Genomic DNA, 23,439 nt, shown 5'->3' with positions numbered 1-23,439 from the left:
CGAGGCCGCCGATTGCTGATATTGTAGGAGGTACATGGTATGCATCTTAGGAATTCCCTGTCCTTAGGTGGTAGATGTATGTTGTTACCTGTTGTAAATAGGTCCTAGGGAGGGGGAGATGGTAACGTTCTGGCTGAGTTAGTAATGCTCTGATGAGCTGGTCCTATCTAATCTGAGAAACCAGGCAGAACATTTGGCGTCACGAACCGTTTACGAAACCTGTGTGCGTTGTGGTTGTTTTTGAGTTTGTACTCGGCACGTACGTGGTTTCATTTGTATATTATTTGTATATAATTGTGTGTATAGTTTTTGTTTTGTCAGGATGTTTTTGAGAAAGTCGAAATCTGTTTTTAAGTTGCCTGTTGATATTCCAGGCTGGGATTCAACGCCTTATGAGGCCTTGGCCCGCGAGTGGGCTGATTCTACTGGTTTGAGTGAAAATTGGAATTCTTGTCTGGAGCTGGCGGAGCCGGCTGATGTGATTTCCTGTTTGCAGAAGGCGCCAGAAGCGAAGGGTGAGGAGCTTCCTATTTCAGGGCGCAGAGGTTGGATTGTTTTGTCTGCGTACAGGCTTGTACATGAGAGGTTGTTGAAATTGCAGAAGGAGCATGTGGAAATGGAACGGAAGTTTGTTGAAATTCAAAATGCTCATACTTTGTTGCGGTGTCAAAATAAATTGCTTGCCGACAAACTTGAAACATATCAGACTATCGCTGAAAGGGCGGCTGTTCGGATTGCACGATATAAATACAAGAATCGTCGTGGTCGCGTTTCTAAACGGAAAGTGCGTCTGGTCGTGGCGAAAGCCGGACTGGATTGGAATCCTGATGAATGGGATGGTAATATCTGGAATTCGAGTGATTCTCGTTCCTCGGATGAGGAGTCTAACAATCGCGAGTCTTCTCGCTCCGGACAGGCTTTTAAATCTGCTTCTTGTGCTACAGATGTTGAGTCCCGCGACTACGATCGCTCTTTGCATTGTGTTGATACTTCTCATACAGATTGTTCCTCTAAGTTTACTGATCGGGCTCCTTGTGATGCTTTTCCCGCGGTCTCTGTACATCCTGTTTTTCGTAGGAAGTTGCAGCAGGCTCCCGGTAATCCGAACGGTATTCCTTTGGACTCTTTGGAGGATTTTACTCAACAGGAAATTAGTGATATTTTGCAGCGGTTTCGACAGCGAGCAGGTGAGACCTTGCTTACGTGGATGGTGCGCCTTTATGAACTGGGCGCTGCTGGCATTATGTTGGATGCTGGCGATTCTTTGAAATTTTGTTCCTTGAGTTCGGATTCTACTGTTCAAGATCATTTTCGTAATTTTAATGGTGCTGGTCAAATCAGTTTGCTTCAGTTGGCGACTGAGGGTTGTAATCAAAAGTACCCTACTGAATCTGACTGGCCTGTGAATGACAAGCCGTGGTATACATTGCGCGATGCTGCACAACGTCTCAAAGAGGAGGTGATGAAAACTGCGATTTTTCTGAGTACTGCTGACAGATTGCTTGATGGTTTGTTGACGTCTTCTGTGCGGAATCGCATTATTCGTTCTTCCCCGGTTGCTTATAAGCAAGTCATGATGACTTTATTGATCAATCAGACTGGTAACGCGTTGTCTATGGTACTGGAATCTGTACGCCAGCTTGGTGAGTTGGGTGATTGGTTTAAACCTGAACGACAGTCCCGGTCTGACACTCGTACTCCTGGAGACAATAAGCTTACTAGACGTGACATGTTTCTTGCACTTTTGGCTGACGGTGTGAGGAAGGAGGATATTGATGGTGAAACTACTACTCGTTTGTGGGGCTTGTTTCGCAAACGCGGTTTAGACCGAAAGGAGGGTGCCCGGCGTGTGCGGACGAATGAGTGCGATCGTGATTATTCTGATGACAGCGGTGATGACAACCGTCGTGTGCGTTCTGATCGTCGTGATGATCGACGATATGTACGTGATGCGTACCCTCGACGTGGAAGAGAGAGAGAGCGAGAGGGGGTAAGAGAAAGGGGGAGAGATGATTATGTTAACAGCAGACGTAGAGATGAAAGGGATCAGTCCCCTGAGTTGAGGAGGAGGGAGGATCGACACAGATTTTCCGATCGAAATTCGCAGTACAATACAGAGGACAGGAATCCATTTCGTAATGGAGATGGATATGAACATGATATATTGATACCTGAGAAACGTGAGAACATTTATCCTGATTTGTCCTGGTTGACAGAACGCAGTAAAAATGACTAGGAAGTAGGTCAAGCTCCCGTACACAGATGGGCTCACCGAGATAATAGACCCTATGTAGATATTGAAATTTTTTGGGAGATATCGTAATATCCAAAGGGCCCGAGCATTGGTAGATACAGGAGCGGAGGCCACTCTTATTCATGGAAAATCAAAGAAATTTAAAGGCCAATTTTTTACAATTACTGGTTTAGGTGGAAAGGAAACTCCCGCAGTACAAACTACACTTGAGATGAGAATAGGCAGAATTCCTAGAAAAGAATATTCTGTATTAGTCGTGCCACTCTTAGAGTACATAATTGGAATTGACATTTTGAAAGGAATGACTTTGCATTTGGACGATGGATGTTATCAATTTGGAACTAAACATTATATATCATTCAGACCTGTACGGGTTGGTCGTTTAAGAATGGCCCCCATAAAGATTCCCCAGGCGACAAAAGTGGTTTGTCAGAAGCAGTATCGTATCCCAGGTGGTCATGAAGAAATTAGTACCACTATTCAGGATTTGGTGGATGCAGGAGTTATAACTCCGGTTACTTCTGCTTGGAATAATCCCGTTTGGCCCGTGCGTAAGAGTGATAATTCTTGGCGCATGACTGTTGATTATCGAGAACTGAATAGGTATACACCCCCTTTGACTGTTGCAGTACCGGATATCATTACTTTAATTGAAAGAATCCAAAAGCATCCAGGTACATGGTATGCGTCCATTGATATTGCTAATGCTTTCTTTTCAATCCCGATTGCCCCTGAATGCCAGGAACAATTCAGTTTTACATGGAACGGACGTCAAATGACGTTTAGAAGTCTTCCCCAGGGCTATGTGCATAGTCCTACGATATGTCACCGGCTGGTGGCAGAGCATTTGGCTGAGGTACCTGTACATTCGAGAATTCAGATATGTCATTATATTGATGATGTTCTGATTCAAGGTGAAACACAAGATGAAGTTCAGACCCAATTAGATAAAATCCTTGAGTGTCTGCGTGAGAAAGGTTGGGAAATCAACCCGGATAAGTTACAAGGTCCATCCCAGACTGTAAAATTTTTGGGCATTAATTGGCATGAAGGTCACCGAGAAGTGATCCCACAGGTAAAACAGAAGATTCTTGAGTTTGCAGTTCCGAGGAGTAGGAAAGAAGCCCAAAGCTTCATTGGCTTGTTTGGTTTTTGGCGCCAGCATATTCCACATTTGAGTCAAATATTGGCCCCTTTGTATCGTGTCACTCGTAAAAAGAATGCGTTTGAATGGGGTAAACCACAGCAAGATGCGTTTAGTTTGGCAAAAGAAGCGATTCAGTATGCCTTGGATTTATGGCCTGTGTGCGATGGTGATGTGGATTTGAATGTGTCTGTACAAGGCCTTTATGCAAATTGGAGTTTGTGGCAGAAACAAGGAAAAAGTAAAGTACCGTTAGGTTTTTGGACCAAAAAGTTACCTGATGCTGGTGAGCGTTATACACCTTTTGAGAAACAGTTGCTTGCATGTTACTGGGCTCTGGTGGATACCGAGCAATTAACTTTGGGACATGATGTGGTCCTGCGACCTGAAATTCCTATCATGCAGTGGGTTTTGAGTTCGCCGAAAACTCACCGAATTGGACACGCTCAGGAGGCGAGTGTGATTAAGTGGAAATGGTACATACAAGACAGGGCACGTGTGGGACCAAAAGGAGTTGCATCCTTGCATGAGCAGGTGGCGCGGGCGCCATCGGTTGAGACGGAGAGTGAATGTTCCGTACCTTTAGTACAGGAATCCCCTGTTAAGTGGGGTAAACCATTTGATGATCTGTCCGCAGAGGACAGAAACCATGTTTGGTTTACGGATGGTTCGGCAAGGTTCATAGGTACAAAACAACATTGGAAGGCAGTGTCCTATAATCCGATCACACAAAAATTGCTGAGTACAACTGGTGAGGGAAAGAGCAGCCAATTCGCTGAGCTTTATGCTGTCTATCAAGTTCTGAAACAAGAGTTACCTGGCACATGTCATATTTTTACTGATTCCTGGTCTACTGCCAATGGATTGGCAGTTTGGTTACCGACTTGGCATTCCCATAACTGGGAATTGCATACAAAAGAACTGTGGGGAAAAGAATTATGGCAAGAGATTTGGGAAATGCTCCCGCAAAGTACTGTTACAATCTTTCATGTGGATGCTCATACCCCGATAGACTCCCTTGACAAATTCTTTCATAATATTGCAGATGAAAAATCTAAAATTGCTGAGGCACTGGTGGACATGCAGGATTCTGATATGGAAGGATTGGCGAAATGGGCCCACCAGAAAGCAGGACATTATGGAGAGAAAGCCACTAGCAGGTGGGCCGCTGATCGAGGAATTTATATTCCTTTAGATTTAATCAAAGACATTATTTTGCATTGTCCCATTTGTCAGCATGCTAGACAGCGGAAAGTGCCTCAAATTGTTAAAGGTCATTAACATCGCGGAAAATTGCCCGCTCAAATTTGGCAAATTGATTATATTGGTCCACTCCCTATGAGTAAAAATTGTCAATACATTTGCACCATTGTTGATACATACAGTGGCCTGTTAGTGGCCTTCCCCTGTAAACAAGCTACCCAAGTGAATACCATTAAAACATTGGAATTGATTATGCTTTATTATGGTGCCCCATTCCAAATTCAATCTGATAATGCATCCCATTTTCGTGGAAGATTGGTGCAGGACTTTTGTGTGGAAAATAATATTGAATGGGTGTTTCATATACCATATTATCCGCAGGCCTCGGGCCTGATTGAAAGATTGAACGGTTTGCTGAAAAATCAACTGCGTAAATTGACCGATGACAGATATAAGAATTGGAGGGATTATTTGTTCCAGGCACTGTTAATTTTGAATAATCGTCCCTTTCTAAATGCTGAATCTCCATTGATGCGTTTGTTTCCTCCGAATGTTGATGCAAAGCCCAATTCTATTGGTGACACTGTGATGTACTGGGAAATTACCCCCGGAGCACTGGCTCCATGCAGAGCGACCCCGGGGTCGGCAGGTTTAGACCTGCATGCCATGAATGATGCTATTATAAAAAGTAAAGATCGAGTCATCATTGAAACCGGTGTTGGTGTCTGTATACCCACTGGAAATTTTGGATTAATCGCCCCTAGATCGGGGTTGGCTGTGAAAGGTGTTCAAGTACTCGGAGGAGTCATTGACAGTGACTATCAGGGAGAGATTAAGGTGCTCCTGCTGAATAGCAGTGAGGTTGATTTACCGATACATAAAACTGACCGAATTGCTCAATTGTTGATAATGCCTGTTTTCAGTGGTGAGATCACGAAAGGCACTGCCCCAACGTTGCTAACTGTACGAGGACAAAAAGGATTTGGTTCCACGGATAATCCTGGAGCTAGAGTTTGGGTGCAATCGCCTAAGAATCCCCCTGAACAAGCTGAGATTATTGCAACCGGTCATGATAATACTGTTCTAGTCATGAGACCAGGGAAAGATAGCTGGGAAGCTGTCCCGGCTGACAAATGTTATCTACGAGAATAAATAATGCCTGTATTTGATTTTCTTTCAGATCATTCTCTGGACTGTTGCTGCAGGATGTGTCGGCGTTGGACTCCTTTTGGACTGCTACGACGAGAGAGGAGGGAACCCATCGACCCGGGCTGATCTGAGAACCCGAGTACCGCGTTCCTTTGCTGCGTGGGATTCGTCATCGAACTTTTGGACTACTTTGGCCAAGCGAGTGACTAATGCCCCTCATTTTTGTTTAACACCGATGCGTTCGGTGACTGACATTCTAGCGACTTGTTTAGTTGCTGTCCCTGCTTCATTAGAGACTTTGGCCCATATTTTTAATATATCGAATGCCCGTCCTAACGTCCTTTTGGGAGATTTTGCTACACATGAATACTGCCCTTTATGTACTGAGTTGTCCAATCCGACACCCCTGATCCAGTCCCAGATAATCACTTATAATATCACGCAGGGTGATTTATGTTTTTTCCTTACTTGCGATCCCAATGCTATTTCTGAGTGTGTGCGTTTAAAATTGAAAGGTACTACTTCATTCACAGCTCATGAAAGGACTTTGTGCTTCCGAAGATCACCGAAATTATGTACTTCTGTTCAAAATAATATGACTTGTAAGAGTTTAGTGGTTACCCCCAGTCATTATCGTACAATGCTGCTACCCTCCGGTTGGCTCTTCTCTTGTGGTAATACATCCTGGCCATATATTCCCGCGAACATTTCCGGAGGCCCTTGTGCCATTACCAGACTGAGTTTGTTGATGTTCTCATCGCATCCTAATGCCAATTCCCGTGTGATCCGAGATACTGTAATGCTACAGGAGGACTGTGATTCATCTATGCATTTATATTCCAAATCTGAATACCTTAGTTTAGCTATCTCAATTGTTGGTGTTCCTGCCTTGGCGGTCTATAATGCCAAGTCTATTGGGAAAATGGCCTGTTGGATGGTAAAATCCATTAATCATACTTCTACAATCCTGTCTGACATACTATTAGACGCCCAGGGTGAACGTAGAGCTATCTTGCAGAACCGGGCGGCTATTGATTATCTTTTGCTTAACCCCTTCCACGCTCATGACGAGCTGGGCTCGTCATGAAGTAGCCTGCTGCTACACTGATGACGAGCCCAGCTCGTCATGAAGGTATGAGGATCCCGGAATCCCAGCACAGCAGGGGAATTCCCATAGCATTCAAGTGGTTAAACATGGACATGATTGTTCTGACTTTGAGGGTCTTTGTTGTTTTAACCTGTCTGACCATACGAAATCCATTCAGGCTCATATTGACAAACTTCATGACTTGACGGAAGAGGTTAGAAAACACATTGACCAGGGCTGGTTTGATTGGCTCTTTAATTGGTTACCTGATTTACATATGTGGCGTCAAATATTAGGGGGTATTTTGATTACTATTAGCATTCTGATTGCTATCTGTTGCTTCATTCAGTGTATTCCTTCTCTACTTCAATACTGCAAACCTGGTACTAGACATAGATCAGTTAGTTTTGTTTCATATTACTCGTCCACAGATGTTAGTTCTGTTTGATGAATGTACAATCGAATGAAGTCAAGGGTGAAATGTTCTGCTCGATTTTCCCGGCCCTCTTTTGAGGAAAGGTGATTGAAGGTGACTTCAGTCTCTTATCATTCCAGTGCAAGGGTTAGAGTAGTGAATAGAGCCTATTTACAAGGCACTTTGATATAATTCTGTATTCTCCTCCTTAGATTAGGGCTTATACACATAGGCTAGGGGATAGATTCGTTAGTATTAGGGATAATCCGTCCTTCAGTTAGGGTATTATTATACTTTCCATGGAGTTATGCTGAATTCGGGCCTGGTAGGCCTCAAACGGGAGAGACTCCATCTTTCTTTCTGCTCCGGCAGCTTGGGATGCTTCTAGGTCAAGTGTAATGTTTTAGTTATGAGGTGTTGTTCGCTTGGAGAGAACCGGTTCAGGCCGGCCCTTGTCGAAGGATTGTATTTTTCTTCATGCCGAAGACACAACATCAGGCCGGCCGGCTTGGAACGTGTCCTTGGTACGGGGAGGTACAAGAATTTGGTGGGCGGCAGGTTACTGGCCGGAATTTTCCATGAAGAAACACGCTTCTATATTAGTGAAAGCCCGAGACAGTTGTGGAGTTAGTCCGTAGGCGGCATCTAGCCGTTAGCAGCAAAGCTATTACTTATTCCAGGGAAGATAGGCGCCATTCCAAAGGCGGAGAAGAATCGGGAAACAGATACTCTCTTAGTAGAACAGCTAGGGAAGAGAGAGTAGCCGATGAGAGGAAGGTTCCAGTGACTTGGAGAAGGGTGAAGGGAACAGCGCATAGCGGTGCAGCCGTGTACCCGTGATTGCGGAGGTGTGACTTCAAGACGAGCCAAGGCACAGACGAGAAGGGAACCTAGATGACTGCTGAGTGCAGACTTTATATTAATAAGGTGATGTCGACCCTTTCTTATTAGAGTGCACAACCTAATCTTTCACTTCTCTTTGCAGGTTATGTGTTGTAGTGTGGTGTTATATGATTGTTTATTGTAATGAGAAATAAAGTACCCCAGTTCTTAGTGAACCGACATGTGCTGCGTGTTCTTGTATGAGAGGGTAACCTATTCTTCTAGTCAGATGCTGCTATGTGAACAGATGCTAACCCTGATCAGGTAAGTGGTAACTGAATAAGGGAGAGAGGAGCCCCTTGAATTAGAGAATAAGTTGTACATTATCCAAATTGGCAACCGTTGTGTGATCGGTAATACTGTAGTTCTATACCCCTGATGAATAGTGAGACTGATCCCTTTATGTAATGGTAATCATAGGATAAACTGCCGCTGGGTAGAGAGGTCTGGGTTCATATGGGACCGCGAGGCCGCCGATTCTGATACTGCCGTCTGGGTAGAGAGGTCTGGGTTCGTATGGGACCGCGAGGCCGCCGATTCTGATACTGCCGTCTGGGTAGAGAGGTCTGGGTTCGTATGGGACCGCGAGGCCGCCGATTCTGATACTGCCGTCTGGGTAGAGAGGTCTGGGTTCGTATGGGACCGCGAGGCCGCCGATTCTGATACTGCCGTCTGGGTAGAGAGGTCTGGGTTCGTATGGGACCGCGAGGCCGCCGACTCTGATACTGCCGTCTGGGTAGAGAGGTCTGGGTTCGTATGGGACCGCGAGGCCGCCGATTCTGATACTGCCGTCTGGGTAGAGAGGTCTGGGTTCGTATGGGACCGCGAGGCCGCCGATTCTGATACTGCCGTCTGGGTAGAGAGGTCTGGGTTCGTATGGGACCGCGAGGCCGCCGACTCTGATACTGCCGTCTGGGTAGAGAGGTCTGGGTTCGTATGGGACCGCGAGGCCGCCGACTCTGATACTGCCGTCTGGGTAGAGAGGTCTGGGTTCATATGGGACCGCGAGGCCGCCGATTCTGATACTGCCGTCTGGGTAGAGAGGTCTGGGTTCGTATGGGACCGCGAGGCCGCCGATTCTGATACTGCCGTCTGGGTAGAGAGGTCTGGGTTCGTATGGGACCGCGAGGCCGCCGATTCTGATACTGCCGTCTGGGTAGAGAGGTCTGGGTTCGTATGGGACCGCGAGGCCGCCGACTCTGATACTGCCGTCTGGGTAGAGAGGTCTGGGTTCGTATGGGACCGCGAGGCCGCCGATTCTGATACCGCCGTCTGGGTAGAGAGGTCTGGGTTCGTATGGGACCGCGAGGCCGCCGATTCTGATACTGCCGTCTGGGTAGAGAGGTCTGGGTTCGTATGGGACCGCGAGGCCGCCGATTGCTGATATTGTAGGAGGTACATGGTATGCATCTTAGGAATTCCCTGTCCTTAGGTGGTAGATGTATGTTGTTACCTGTTGTAAATAGGTCCTAGGGAGGGGGAGATGGTAACGTTCTGGCTGAGTTAGTAATGCTCTGATGAGCTGGTCCTATCTAATCTGAGAAACCAGGCAGAACAGTGGTACATGGGTGTTTACACGCAACCACCCAAGTGATGCAAACCCCTATCTTCTAACAATAGTAGAGAGGGTTTTGCATAAAAAAATAATGCTTTTTTGAGGCAGGTGTTCAAAGGAGAAATGCTTTTACTTCTCCAAACTTTTCATATTTTGCATGTGTGCTGAACTGTACAGCACACATCCAAAGTGGACGCAGTTGTAACATTTGTCTAGGCATAGAATAGTACAAAACCTATGCTAGACATCACACACAGACCCTTGCACTATGGTGCAAAAGTGTGTACATGCCACTAGGCAATCTGATTACAAGCCAGCACTAGGGAAGGAGGACAGTGCCAGATCTTAGTGGATACAGTGCTGTCCTGCTTTCTCCCACTCACGCGATGAAGTGCAGCAGCTCTGAGTGCGGCACAGCGTTGTATGACATATTTGTAAATCTGGCCGCAAGTGTGTGAGGCAGGTGGTTCTTCGGCAGCAGACACATGGATTGCAGAGCACAGTATTAAATAGTGCAATATCTAAATATCATCTTACTATTAGCCAGAGTTCCACCAGTTTAACTTTGGCTAAACTGTGTAGGTAAAAACCCCAGGGTTTACAATTTGCGCCTAAGTTAGAATCCCAATTCAGGCCAGTAATGTACAATGTAAATAGTAAATTGATACTTGTATAGCGCACCACTCACCCGCAAAGGTCTCAAGGTGCGTGTACGAATACCGCTGTGGAACCCATCCTGGCTTTCCCTGTGAGGTGTCCGCTCCTGGGCACCCCCAAGGTGGAGGCCAGGCATCCTTAGCGTTGTGGGGGCCGTTGTGGAGATTAAGCAAGCTATGGCCCAGAGTTGCAGAGTGGGACTCCATGATTGGAATAGGCACCGAGGTGAGAATTATCAGGTCTGTGTAATTTTTGAGCTCAAGACCCGCCGAGGCGGGGAATTGAACCCTGGTCCCGGGCTAGACCTCTGCATCAGGGTCTGCCACTCTAACCATTGAGCCACACTTCTCCACTCTGCCGCTCTAACCATTGAGGCACATTACTCCACTCTGCCGCTCTAAGCATTGAGCCACACTTCTCCACTATGTAACTATCAATGCTGCACCAGGTGCAATGGGACCGGGGCCCAAAGGCCAGAGGGGCCTGTGAAACCATCTGCTGTGCTATATTTTTCTATTCAACTAGCAGGTCAGGCGGTCCATTTTCTTTATTCGTACAACTGCCTATAGTACATTTGCTGCATCATTGATTCAGTGAATGAGCAGTTGGAGTCAAATTCCAGACCAATGACAAATTTGCAATGCACACAGAGCAGACCTTTCGGACGTTGGCTGTGGATTAATTATTCAGAGTGAAGGTAATCAGACAATTGATTGGGTCGCCAAAGCATAATGTGACCTCTCTCTTTGGTTGCTTGCCTTTAAGGGTTCGCATTTTTTACAGGTAGTTTGTGGTGTTTTTTTTTCCAGGGCAATGAGTTTCAGTTTGAGGTTCTTACTTAACTGTACTGCATTTTTTGAAAGTCTAAGTAAGGAGATGCAATAGTAGAATCAGGTTCACTTCCATGACGCTGTGCAGATTTCTTCCCTCAGTCCTGACCATGCCTCTAAATGTATCACTGAGGTACAGTACACCCCCACATACTTCGCCCACAACCTCAGCATCATATTCGACTCCTCACTCACCATGAACCGCCAGATCAATGTTGTATCCTCCACATGCTTCAACACCCTCCACATGCTCCGCAAGACCTTCAAATAGATACCCCCCGACTCCAGGAAGACCCTATCCCACACACTCCTCACCAGCAGGCTGGACTACAGAAATACGCTCTACGCCAGAATCAACAAACCACTCCTTTGCAAACTCCAGACTGTCCAGAATGCCACAGCCAGACTCGTCCTCAGCATCCCACAACATGACCACATCACCCAGCACCTCCGCGACCTCCTCTGGCTCCCAGTCAAAAACAGAGTAACCTTCAAACTACTCACACACGCCTACAAAGCCCTCCATAACACCGGACCCCAATACCTCAACTGAAGAATCTCCTTCCTCGCCCCCAAAAGAAACCTCCGCTCTGCCGACCTAGCCCTTGCTGAGGTCCCCGCATCCACAGAGCCAGAGCAGGGGACGGATCCTTATCCTACATTGTGGCCAAGACCTGGAACGAACTCCCCTTCAACATCAGACGAAGCCCTACACTCAGGGCCAGACTGGGAACCAAAAACCGGCAATGGCAAAGTGCTCGGCCATCCCCTCGGGGGGTTGGGGGTGCAGCTGAGGTGTATGCCAGGACCGGTTTCGGCTGATTTCGCTACAGCGGCCAAAATTGCAGCTATGCTGCAAAAACGGCCCTGTGACAAAATCGGCCCCCAGGGGCCCTAAACTGGCCCCCAACCGTGGCGGCCCACCGGGGAAATGGGTGCCTGCTACGGCCAGTCCGGCCCTGCCTACACTGCAAATCTTCAGAAAGGACCTAGAAACCTGGCTTTTCGGATGACCTCAGAGCTGCCTGAACCCCCCCCACCCCCAGCGCCTTGAGACCTTCACGGGTGAGTAGTGCGTTCTATAAATCCCCGATTGATTGATTGATTGATTGATTATGAGCATCAGGAAAACAAATCTTCACCCTTGTCATTGGTTGCCCACCCACTTACTTCTTCCAGTCTTAACCCCTTCCATGCTCATGACGAGCTCAGCTCGTCATGGCATATACCTCTCAGATGCTCATGACGAGCTGAGCTCGTCATGACCACACCCGTTTTTATTGCTGTCCAGCACAGCAGGGGAAACTATCTAGCAGCGATGAGGTTAAGCTTGTACCCAAAAGCTCCTAAGGAAGATAACTCCTCTCTTGTCTGGCAGGCTATAGACGAGAAGTTACAGCAACTTGCCGTCATCTCCATCTGCAAACAAGGCCAAAGATTCTCGTTCCTCCACTGTCCATTACTTTGCTACTCACAAAGATCTACCTTTCTACCAAATTTGGTGTAAACCGGTTCAGCAGTTTGGGCTGTAGCTGTGTCTAACGTTACTATGGAAAAAAGAATGTGTTAGAAGCGCTTTGGGAAACCCCTCTTTTTCTTGGCCCTCACTTGATGGATCCCCCCCCCCCCAAAAAAAATTATATATATATATATATATATATATATATATATATATAGGTTATGCGAACAAGACCTCTTGTAGGTCGAAACGCATCATGGCGGAGGTGCAGGGCATTTGATAAAATCATGTGCACTGAACGTTGGGTCAGTTTTCGTCTTTCTCCAAGAATTGGGTGATGTGTGCCGAAGTCCTAGGTGTGTGTATATATATATATGTGTATATATATATTTATATATATATATATTTATATATCTTGCTAGATGGGTGTTCTTATCATGGTGCAGGGCTTAGACAAGTGATGGCGAAAGGATGAGTGATGGATAGAGCGCGCTTAGATTCCATTCATTGACTGCCATGGGTTACTACCACTCCCTGCAATGCCTCTATGGTGTAAGAAACAGAAGCTCTGTCCACGTGCACGGGGGAACTCTCGGTGGACAGTACAGGCTCCTTACTTGTATGTCCAGCAGTCTAGCATCAGTTTGTACATCTCATCTGGGCAGCTGGCCGGGCAGTCCAATCTTTTGTTCTGGTCGATGAACGCCATTACCTCCGGGCCTTTCAGTTTCTGCCAGAACAAAAAAAAAACAGCAGTCATCTGGAGCCCATACCACATACACAGCTCAGAAGTTATTCGGTGTAATCGCTGGCTTTCTATCAGTTTGGTGAATTTAGTAGAATGTAAAACTGCTATTTTCCAAGGGTTTGGGAATAGAGCTGAATTCAGCATGACCAAGCCAACGCTTACATTATGTGAGGTAAAGCAGCGGTATTAGGTTGCCACCTAGTGGTAGTATGTAAGTACTGCAAGAGGAGTGAAATAATTGTTTCTGTCAAATAAGTTAGGAGCTCTCCATCCGGCAAAATTGTATTTAGCTTGGAGCCCTGAAATTCCTTGGTCTTTCCCTGAGGGGACAATCCAGCACTCTAGAAAGCAGGTTTCCGCCTGAGAGAGTGCTAACATTCAAGAAATGCAAAAGCTAGTAAAGAAGAGAGGTTTGCAGACCTGCAACTGGTTTTTATTTTGGCTTACAAGAAGACCAAAGTGTAGGATGAACTAAGATGTAAGACAAGATCTGATGCTGATGACAAGGAAAATACTAATAATTATCTATATTATTATTGTTTGCTAAACTTCTTTCCCGGTTGTCTTCCTGGTTGTTTGCAGCTGACAATTGAATGCCTGCCCACCATTCCTCAGTTCAGTTTTGTACACCATCTATCATTGTATTTCATGGGAAAAGAGGTCAAATTCGCGGGCACAACGCTGCACGAATTAAAGTGTTGTAAAAACTGACGTAAAATGTTGGTGGCCTGGAGATGTCAGGAACCAGGTGAGAAGCTGTTGGAAGGTAAATAGTGCAGCTGTGCCCCTGGCCTCACTACCCAATTCTTCGGACACGTGTATAGGGCCTTGTGTTCTTAAAGCAAGATATATCATTTCTTTTTGAGAAGATGTTCCCATAACATCTATACTGCTCACTCCTTTCAGCCAATCACATTGTTACTGATTACATGAAAATCAGGCAATCTATCCAATGTTTACTTCTGCCTAAAGTTTGTGTTAACTTTCTCATTTTCCACGAGTCACAGAATCTCAAGGAATATGCGTCATAAATCTACGTCATTCTTTGATTTTTAGGCGTACTACTACTCGGCTAAACTTACTCCTGATGATGGACAGTATGCAGGCATAAGTATTGCGGAAAAGTGTATTTGCATGTTTTTACTCTTCTCCCTTTTTCTTCAAATAGAAAGCATTGTCTCATGTGGAGAAACGCCCTTTTTGCACCCCTGAGAATATGAGGTGTTTAGGGTATGATCCGCCCTGCTTACATTCTCACCCCACAATTTCTTCGATAAAGGTAAGGTTTACTTCGATGATGGATAAAGGCATGAAGAGGGGATGTAAATCCTCAGGATGTGACAGCTTGGTGGGTGTTCACCACACTCTGGCAGCCACTAGTGCTCTTCCCCAAAGCAACATAAACAGTGCTGAGCCTGGGCAACAAGATACAAGTGCCCAATGCACATACAGACCACTGCTCAGCCTCTTGCTTCAAACACCTCCATCCTTTCCTCTCATTGGACACAGAAAACATGAAAAACTCCTACTGAGCTGAAGTTGTTTCAGGGTCCCTTGAAGCAGGCTACTATCACCACGTTGCAGGCAGAGAACGTCAATCGTTTAAGCCCTGGCCTAAAAGATCCGGGCATTCACCCGTGTGACCCGACAGCCCTTTGTCGGATGTGTTGCTGTATCAACAAGGAACCAAACTTGCCATTCCATCAGAGGAACCGCCATGACAGCAGTTCTTGTGGAGACACAGAGATCACCACTATGTCCAATAGAGAGTCCTTTCAGCAGGTGTGGAAGGGTGAGGAAAGAAAGTAAGCAAGGAAATGGTCTGATTGACGTGAAAGTCTGAAATGACTTCCATTGGAAATGTAACTTTTTCTCCCAGGATGTAAGAGTCATTTTTTTTCAGTCCGGTACAGGAGACGGACAGATTAAAAAAAAAACATGAGTCATTCTGCTCTAAATAGGCCATCGTAGTAGGCTTTCCAACTACAGGGACAATGTGACACTTCCATTGAAAAGATCACTGTATTCCCGACTCATAATAGATCTGACACACAGGGTGTGATGGACACCTAACGCTTGATAGGGCTCTAAAATCTTATCTTCAGTGGCATAGATGTTGATTGGTCATTCTCTGATTTGTATGTTAACACTGCAGAATAGTTACCTTTCTCAGGGACTACCATCCTGGTGTATTTTGGCAGTCTTTGGAGAGTTACTAAATATAGGAAATTCTTTACAAGATCTCCATAGTTTGGATTCATTTTGAAATAGGTGACCTGGCCTTTTTGATATTTGTGTTAAAGCACTAGACTAGTGAGATTGCTGTAAAAATCATTAAAGAGTCTTATTAGGAATATGTTGCGTCCTTCAATTCAAACCTCTCTATTTTGCCAGAGGATTTCAAGAAGTCATGGGCACTGCTTTGTGCAGACCCTACAATACACACTTGTTACACTCACCTTGTATGGCTTCCCTCCATATGTGAAAGCCTCCCACATTGTAACGCCGTAACTCCACACGTCACTCTTGCTGGAGAATTTATGGAAGTTGATACATTCAGGGGCGTACCATTTGAGAGGCCATTTTCCTCCTGTCCGAGCCTGAAGTGGAACAGAAAAAGAGACTGTGTGAAAGCGAGTAGACTACACTCTTGAGAGTCTGGCTACTGAATTATTGACACTAAGGTCCTGATTCACAAAGGTAAACGTACACTTTTGTGTATATTTACTATTTTCTGGGTATTCACAGACTGCAAGTTTAATTTTACTAATAGTAATTTTACAACTGAGGAGCGTCTACAGTCGGGGAGGAAAGGTCTGCACATAAAACCATAGGACAGGCCTAACTTTTTGTGTGTGGACTCTCCACAGCCGTAAAATTCCTGTTTTGCAGATATAATTCCCCCATGGCACAGGCTCAGATTTAGCACTATACAAATCAATAATATTGCTAATAAAATGAATAAAGATGTATTGAATTATAAGCTGAGAAGCTAGTTATATGTTTTACTTTGCTGTTGAGTAGTGATGCTCATTACAGTAGAACTCATTCACAACTCAGTTGCACAAATGCATATATCTTCTGTCATTCCTAAAATCGTTAGTGTATTTCATTGACCATGATGCGGGCTCCCATGGCTTTAAGTCAAAAGAATGAACAGCCACTAGTGAGACCTCAGATTAGTAGGCGACCAGCCCTGGAGGATTTGATGCAACCATTACAGTGGACAATACCATGACTAAAGCTTGCTATCATGAGAAAAACAGCTGGAACCAATCTCTTTTTTGGGTCATTATCTCCAACCATCCTGCCCAGGGTTCAGGATGTATCCAGATCAAGGTTAATCAAACCTGTGGATAGGAAACTTAGAGGGGGTCCAACTAAAGCTCAGATCGGGTCAACTAGAAGTCTGGTTGCGAGGAGGGAACTAGGACCCTGCAGTCAGGATACAGGACATTCACTTCCTGCCGAAGGAAATTGAACAGTAAGTGTGAGAAGAGCAGGAACACTCCAACAATGGCTTGAGAAGGAACAGCTAGGACGGATTTAATCTGCCCCAGTAGTAAAGGAACATGTTAACACAGATTGCTATTTGATAATTGATAAATCGGAACCATATCAGCGTCTCGGAGATCTGTGGCTCTCCACTCAGTGTACAACACCGGAGATGCCGGGTCAATCTATGAGAAGTTGTAGGAAATGGGGATGGTGGTTGTCTGGAGAGTGAGCCCTGGCCAAGCAGCATCCACAATCCTTGTCAGGGTGAGGCACAAGCCAACCCTAAATTAACCTGTCCTCAACGCTCTGGTAGCTTGGCACAGGGCAGTCAGGCTTAAATTAGAGGCAATATGTAAAGCATTTGTGCAACACTTCAAACAGTAATAAAATGAAAATGCTACACAAAAAAGGATCCCATATAGGATTAGAAAAATGTTGGTGACAATAGCACCAAAAAGCACAAACTGCCATCTGGTCGTGCTGGACCGTGTCAAAGTCACAAATTTGGGCCAACCTCTTGCTATCTACCCACGAGCATGTCCCATGATGTAATGCGTTTTGATCTAATTACTTGATATTCAATATAAATAATATTGAAATTAATTCATTAAGGTGTCTTGTAATTCATGATATCGGGTACAAAGTAATACATGACTTGAATAATTCCTGTTGGGACCAACTGTGTCATTGGCAGAGATGGCAGGGGCAATGGGTAGCGCAAGTTGAAATGGGCTCCTGATGAGGTCCCTAGCACGTATATGATTTTACAAACTAAGCACTGCCTGAGGGTCACCACTTGGAGGTCAAGAATTCACTTCAGCTGGGTCCAGGTGCTGGTGCAGGACTTTGGGGAGCCTTTTGTGTCCCTGAGTCTCCGATCAGGAGGCCAGAATGGATCACTGAAAGAATATCGACTACCAAAATATCGACTACCCAAAATATCGAGGAAAAAATATCTACAGCAAAAATATCGAGTTTGTATGTACAAACAGGTAAGTACAAAAATATCGAGTACAAAATATCGTTTACAAAAATATAGTTGTAAAAAATATCGTATTTACTAAAAACAGTGTTAAATTAAATTAATATTAATAATTAATTACTAAAATATACTTAAAATTACTTAAATTAACTTATAATAATTAAATAATTAATGAAAGTTAAATAAATATTTTTTTATTTCATATTTATTAAACATATATATATAGTAATAAAATATATGAAAATAATACCCAAAAACTGAAAACTGACCCTGAACCCTAAAAATACCCCTTTACCCAAAAACTGAAAACTGACCCTGAACCCTAAAACTACCCCTTTACCCCAAAACTGACCCTGAACCCTAAAAATACCCCTTTACCCAAAAACTGAAAACTGACCCTGAACCCTAAAAATACCCCTTTACCCAAAAACCCAAAACTGACCCTGAACCCTAAAAATACCCCTTTACCCAAAAACCCAAAACTGACCCTGAACCCTAAAAATCAAAATGATATTACTTCACTTACCTTAAAAACGATATTACTTCACTTACCTTAAAAACGATATTTTGGCTGTCGATATTCTGTCCAGTCGATATTTTCTCCAAACGATATTTTGGAGTCGATATTATGTCCAAATGATATTTTGGAGTCGATATTATGTCTGTGTACCGGCCAGAATACCAGCCCTTGGAGTCACTCTGGTAGCCCTAAGTTCAAGATGAAGTTGCAGGTCCAGTTCTCATCTCTAAGGCAAGAGGACAGCAGGCAGTGGGTCAGCATAGTAGGGAAGCAGTCCTTCCAAGAAGCAGTCCTTTCAGCAGCATAGCAGTACTTATTTCTGGCAGAGTATTCATAGGTCCAGAAGTGTACTGAAGAGTTGGTGTTTGAGACTCTATTTTTATACCATGGTGTTTTCCTTCAGGAAAGTGGTAGAAGCTTCTAGACAGTGGCTTTTAATTGTATGGAATTTCCTGACTCCCCTGCTTTGCCTCCAAGCTGGCTGCATTGACAATGTGGAGGTGTTAGGTCCTTTGTGGAGGCAGAACACTCCCTATTCAGTTGCACATGTGGCTGTGCTCAGATCCACCCCCTCATCCTGCCAGCAGATTGCCCATCTAGGCGCACCTAATCCCTCTATCGTGTGATTGTCTGGGAGAATTCCACAAAGCTTAACTGTCAGTTACACCCAGTCATGTGACCCAAGACAGGCAACAGGCACAAAAGGGCTAAGGGCAAAAAAAGACAACCATCTATAAGTGGCATTTTCATAATTGCTGCCAAAAACCCGACTTTACCATTAAATAGGGTTTTCATTACAAGTCTAAAGATACCAAACATGGCATAACTACATGCGCCCAAATGCAAATTACAGCTTATTGAATGCAATAAGGAATCCCCAATGTTATCCTTTGGGAGGGATAGGCCTCTCAGTGGTATAAATACAAATGTAGGAGTTTTCCCTTACCAGGACATGTAAAACTTAAAAGTACATGCCCAACCTATTTATTACACAGCACACTGCCCTATGGGCTCTCTAGGGCCTAACTTACGGGTTGCTTATATGTTATAAAAGCGGAGTTTATGGTTTGCAAGGGGGTTTTAATGCCAAGTTGACATGGCTTTTTAAACTGAATTCAGGCAGGAGTGGCACACCTGGGGCATGTTTTATGGTGCTACTTAAGTGGGTGGCACAATAAGTGCTGCAGTCCCACTGGTAGCATTTAATATACAGACCCTGGGTATAAGGTTTACCGCTCCACAAGGGACTTATAAGTAAATTAAATATGCGATTTGGGTATAAATCAATTTCAACCATGTTTTAGGGGAGTGAGTTCAAGCACTATAAAACTGGTTTGCAGAGTCGCAAGGTCAACAGAAATAAGTTCAGAAAAATGGAGGAGGAGAGGCAAAAACTTTGGGGGTAGACCACCCCAAGGCTGACAGGTCTAACAGAAGTAATAAAAAACTCATTGTTTAAAACGGTGGTAGAGGGTCCCGACAAGATGTTTTTTTTACAACTCTTCTTCATAATATACTGGCATCCGTAAAGTTTTTTGCTTGCAGCGAGCACCAATATTATATGTAGGTTAGTGGCTAAATCCACATTTGCTAAAGCTTAGATTCGCAACACAAAGAGACACAAAAGAGACTTCCAATTTACTAACCATTTTAAAGGCCCACATATCCAGTGCAAGACTGCACTGCTCCATGTGGGCGCCCAAGCAAACGTTGGTAAATATGGGACTAATTTTGATCATTTTGCTAAAAAACTTATACCTCAGATAGATAATTAATTCCTGAAGCACTGGCATAACGTTGGTGTGTGCTTATGTTTGCAAATATGCTATTATAATTTATTTTATAAAGCAATTATTTAGTATTCATGCAAGAATTACTGAACATAGCCACTAAACAATACTAGATAAGATTAAAGACATTTTGGATTGTGGATAAGATTTTGTAAGTGTGATACAAGAAGAGTAGTGAATTTGAAAAAGAAAAAACTAAACACACCAGTACATTTATATTATTTTAGCTTTTTGATATCAGAGGCAGTATTGTAGCATAGAGACCCAAACTGCCTATCAAGTGGCAGCCTAACACAGGTCATTTTTAATGAATGTGTTTAGGTAGATATGTTAGGGTTTGGCGTAGTGCTTACAAAACGCTATCTTATTATCTAAGAATAGTTAAATTAATAACGCAGTAAAATTTACGGCACACTGCATTGCAAAATACTAATATATGCCTCAAATTCTTCTATTTCGGGTTTCATTTTCAAGTGTAGGCCTTAGATCCGCCACTAAGGCCCTGATTACGAGTAAAGGTGATATTTATCACACATGACAAATAACGATACCACGGGGTACGTTATTTATCAAGTTCAATAAATACCACCTGTTATGAATTGTTGAGGAATAACATACAGATTATGGGGTTTAACGCACCAAAAGCAGCATGATAAGGCAAATACAGTATGATTTCCCCCATTACATTTTGGCAGGCTTGACCTCCTGAAATTTAACGAAGGTTGAATTATTTAACATTCGATATGTATCTGTTGCGTTAAATATCGAACAACTCATAATTCAAACCCGTACGTAAACAGGGGTTTACCCACTGTTCGGAATGAACTGCTCAACTCATAATCAGGGCGTTCTTATTGTTCTCTGAAATAAAAACACATTTTTTATGCAGGTTTTCGGATACAGAAAAAAGTTGTCTTTGGATCTCATTTTTAATCTGATGCTGCCCTCTTGTGGCACTCAGTTATTCTTGTCGGTGCAGAAACCAGTAAGCCTATACATTTGAAATTAGGATCTTATACGTGGGTTTTTTAGTATATTTTAGTCGGCTGCATCATCAAAGTAATGAAAACCGAGCACGTAGTCGTAAGATTTAGTTTCCAACACAAATCATGATTTGCTTTGGATATTTGCCTAATGTAACGCAAAGTAGCGCTATTCGCAATTTTGCATCAACGAGGGGATACCATAGTTGATACGGTTTTGATGCAAATCTCTATCTATAAACATTTGTAGAGAGGGTTTTCTGCCCAAAAATGATGGGCCTCATTTATGAGGTTTTGCCATAGGACAGCACCGCAGGCCTTCCTGCTGCGCTGCCCTATAGCAAAAGAAAAGGGCAGGAATGCGCCGTATCTATGAGATAGAATGCAGCACACATAGAAAAAGGAAAAATGAGGAGAATAAAGATATTTCTCCTCGCTGTGCCTCCCTAGTTTTTGACGCTGCCTCATATTTACGATTTCTCGTAAATCTGGGGCGTGTCAAAATGCCATGGATGTTGCTGGGAACGCCCTCAGCAACACCCATTGCACGCCCCTTCAACTCAGCAAACCGCGTTAAAGGGGACAATATTTACGAGGCCGCGTTAAGCCAAAAAAAGTGGCTTAGTGCTGCCTCGTAAATATGGAGCAGGCTCCTGCGCCAAGGCAACTCATAAATGAGGCCCTATGTTTCCTTGAAGAAGCCATACCAGTGGAGCAACTTTTAAAAGTCTCCACATGTTTCCAAGTTTGCATGCACTATACAACAAACATTTAAAGTAGGAAAAGTATTAAAGCATTATTATCCTATACCAGAACAATACCTGTGCTTGGCAGTACGAACACACTCTTGCACCAGGGGTGTAACACAGGCCCCCACAGCCCACGCGGTGCGGGGGGGGCCCTAGCTCCAAGGGGCCCCCTCGGCACTGTACTCTGGCCGGGAGAGCTCCTGATTGAGCCCGGAGTGGGCCCCCCTAAGTACCATGCATGGAGGCCCCCTCACTTTTCGTTACGCCTGTGTCTTGCACAATGGTGCAAGGGTGTGTGTGTGTTGGTACATGGCAGCCCCAAAGTGCACTAGAGCAAGGAGACAAAAACAGCACCATATCTTTGTAGATATGGGGCTGTTCAGTTCTCTCTCGTTCATGCAGTGCTGCACAGCAACTTAGGCATCTGCACTGCATTGTTTGAAAAATTAGTAAATCAATGCATAACTATTTGAAGAGCCACATTATTAGTTCACACTATTTTCAGTGTGCTTTTATGATAAATGGCTGCACACAAAAGGTGACGGATGAAATGTGGAAGTCGCTTGCAGTTGCATTTCAAACCATTGTTTCTTTGCCTACCATAATACCTCCTATTAGACCCAGCCAGATGCCAGTCAGCCAAGTGCCTGCTCTACTAGCAACAGTTCAGTTCGAACTGCCAGGTCAGGTTCTTTCTGAACCTGACCACAAGAATCTCAAGTAGGCCTTGGCAGAGCTCGTGGAGTTCTTCTACATGGAATTCTGCGGAATGGCCCAAAAAGCGAGATTCTGTGGAATTCCACGAGCAGATGGAGCTGCTCAGCACACCCTTTCGAGCTACGTTTTTAGGTCTCGCCTCTCAATGTGCATGCGCATTGAGCAGAGCGAGACTATAGCGACTTAAACAGACTTTACCCAACTGGGCGATTTGGTGCTGTGCCCGTGCGCTTTTAGGTCAATGCGCAAGCGCATTGACCTAAAATGCGCGTGCACATCATCAAATCGCCATCTGTTCCCTCAGCCGCACTCCTCCCACACCTTTGAAGTGAAGCTTAGCTTCACTTCAAAGGCCCCTGCTGCTTCACACCCTCATCGCCGCTCTCCCCGCTCCGCCCCCTCCCCTGCCCGCCGTGTCACATTTCTCCTCCCCCTCCCCTTCACTGCCTTCTGTCGTAGTTTGGTCTCCTATATTTTCTTGTTGATTTACTAAAAATAATTAAGTGTAAGCCTATTTGCTTTTCAGTAAAGGTTGTGCACCTTTTATCCATCTTACTATCGCATCGTTTATGCATTGTCTTGTGAATGCTAGTTTCATACCGTTTTAAGTTTGCTTTTGTGTAAGACTTGTCATAAAATTATGTTTTGGAACCACTGCTGGCTGCAACGTCGGTACTCCGTGTCGCATTTCTCTTCCCCCCTCCCCTTCTCTGCCTTCTGTCGTAGTTTGGTCTCCTTTATTTTCTTGTTGATTTACTAAAAATAATTAAGTGTAAGCCTATTTGCTTTTCAGTAAAGGTTGTGCACCTTTTATCCA

At 44.4% G+C, this 23,439-nt stretch overlaps 1 protein-coding gene across 1 annotated transcript in view; it reads right to left on the bottom strand.

Annotated features, from left to right (window-relative positions):
- The window catches only part of ZAP70 (zeta chain of T cell receptor associated protein kinase 70), a 103,662-nt gene that overhangs the window by 9,927 nt on the left and 70,296 nt on the right, over nt 1–23,439 (bottom strand). The window contains exons 12-13 of the mRNA XM_078670938.1: nt 15,843–15,983; nt 13,253–13,365 (exon numbers count right to left, since the gene is read on the bottom strand). Of these exons, the coding sequence (XP_078527064.1) occupies nt 13,253–13,365; nt 15,843–15,983 (254 nt within the window). The remainder of the gene's footprint in view (nt 1–13,252; nt 13,366–15,842; nt 15,984–23,439) is intronic.

The sequence above is a fragment of the Lissotriton helveticus genome, chromosome 12, assembly GCF_964261635.1.
Source record: "Lissotriton helveticus chromosome 12, aLisHel1.1, whole genome shotgun sequence".
Lineage (NCBI taxonomy): Eukaryota > Metazoa > Chordata > Amphibia > Caudata > Salamandridae > Lissotriton > Lissotriton helveticus.
The sequence above is the reverse complement of the archived record's forward strand: the minus strand, read 5'-3'. Positions and strand labels throughout refer to the sequence as shown.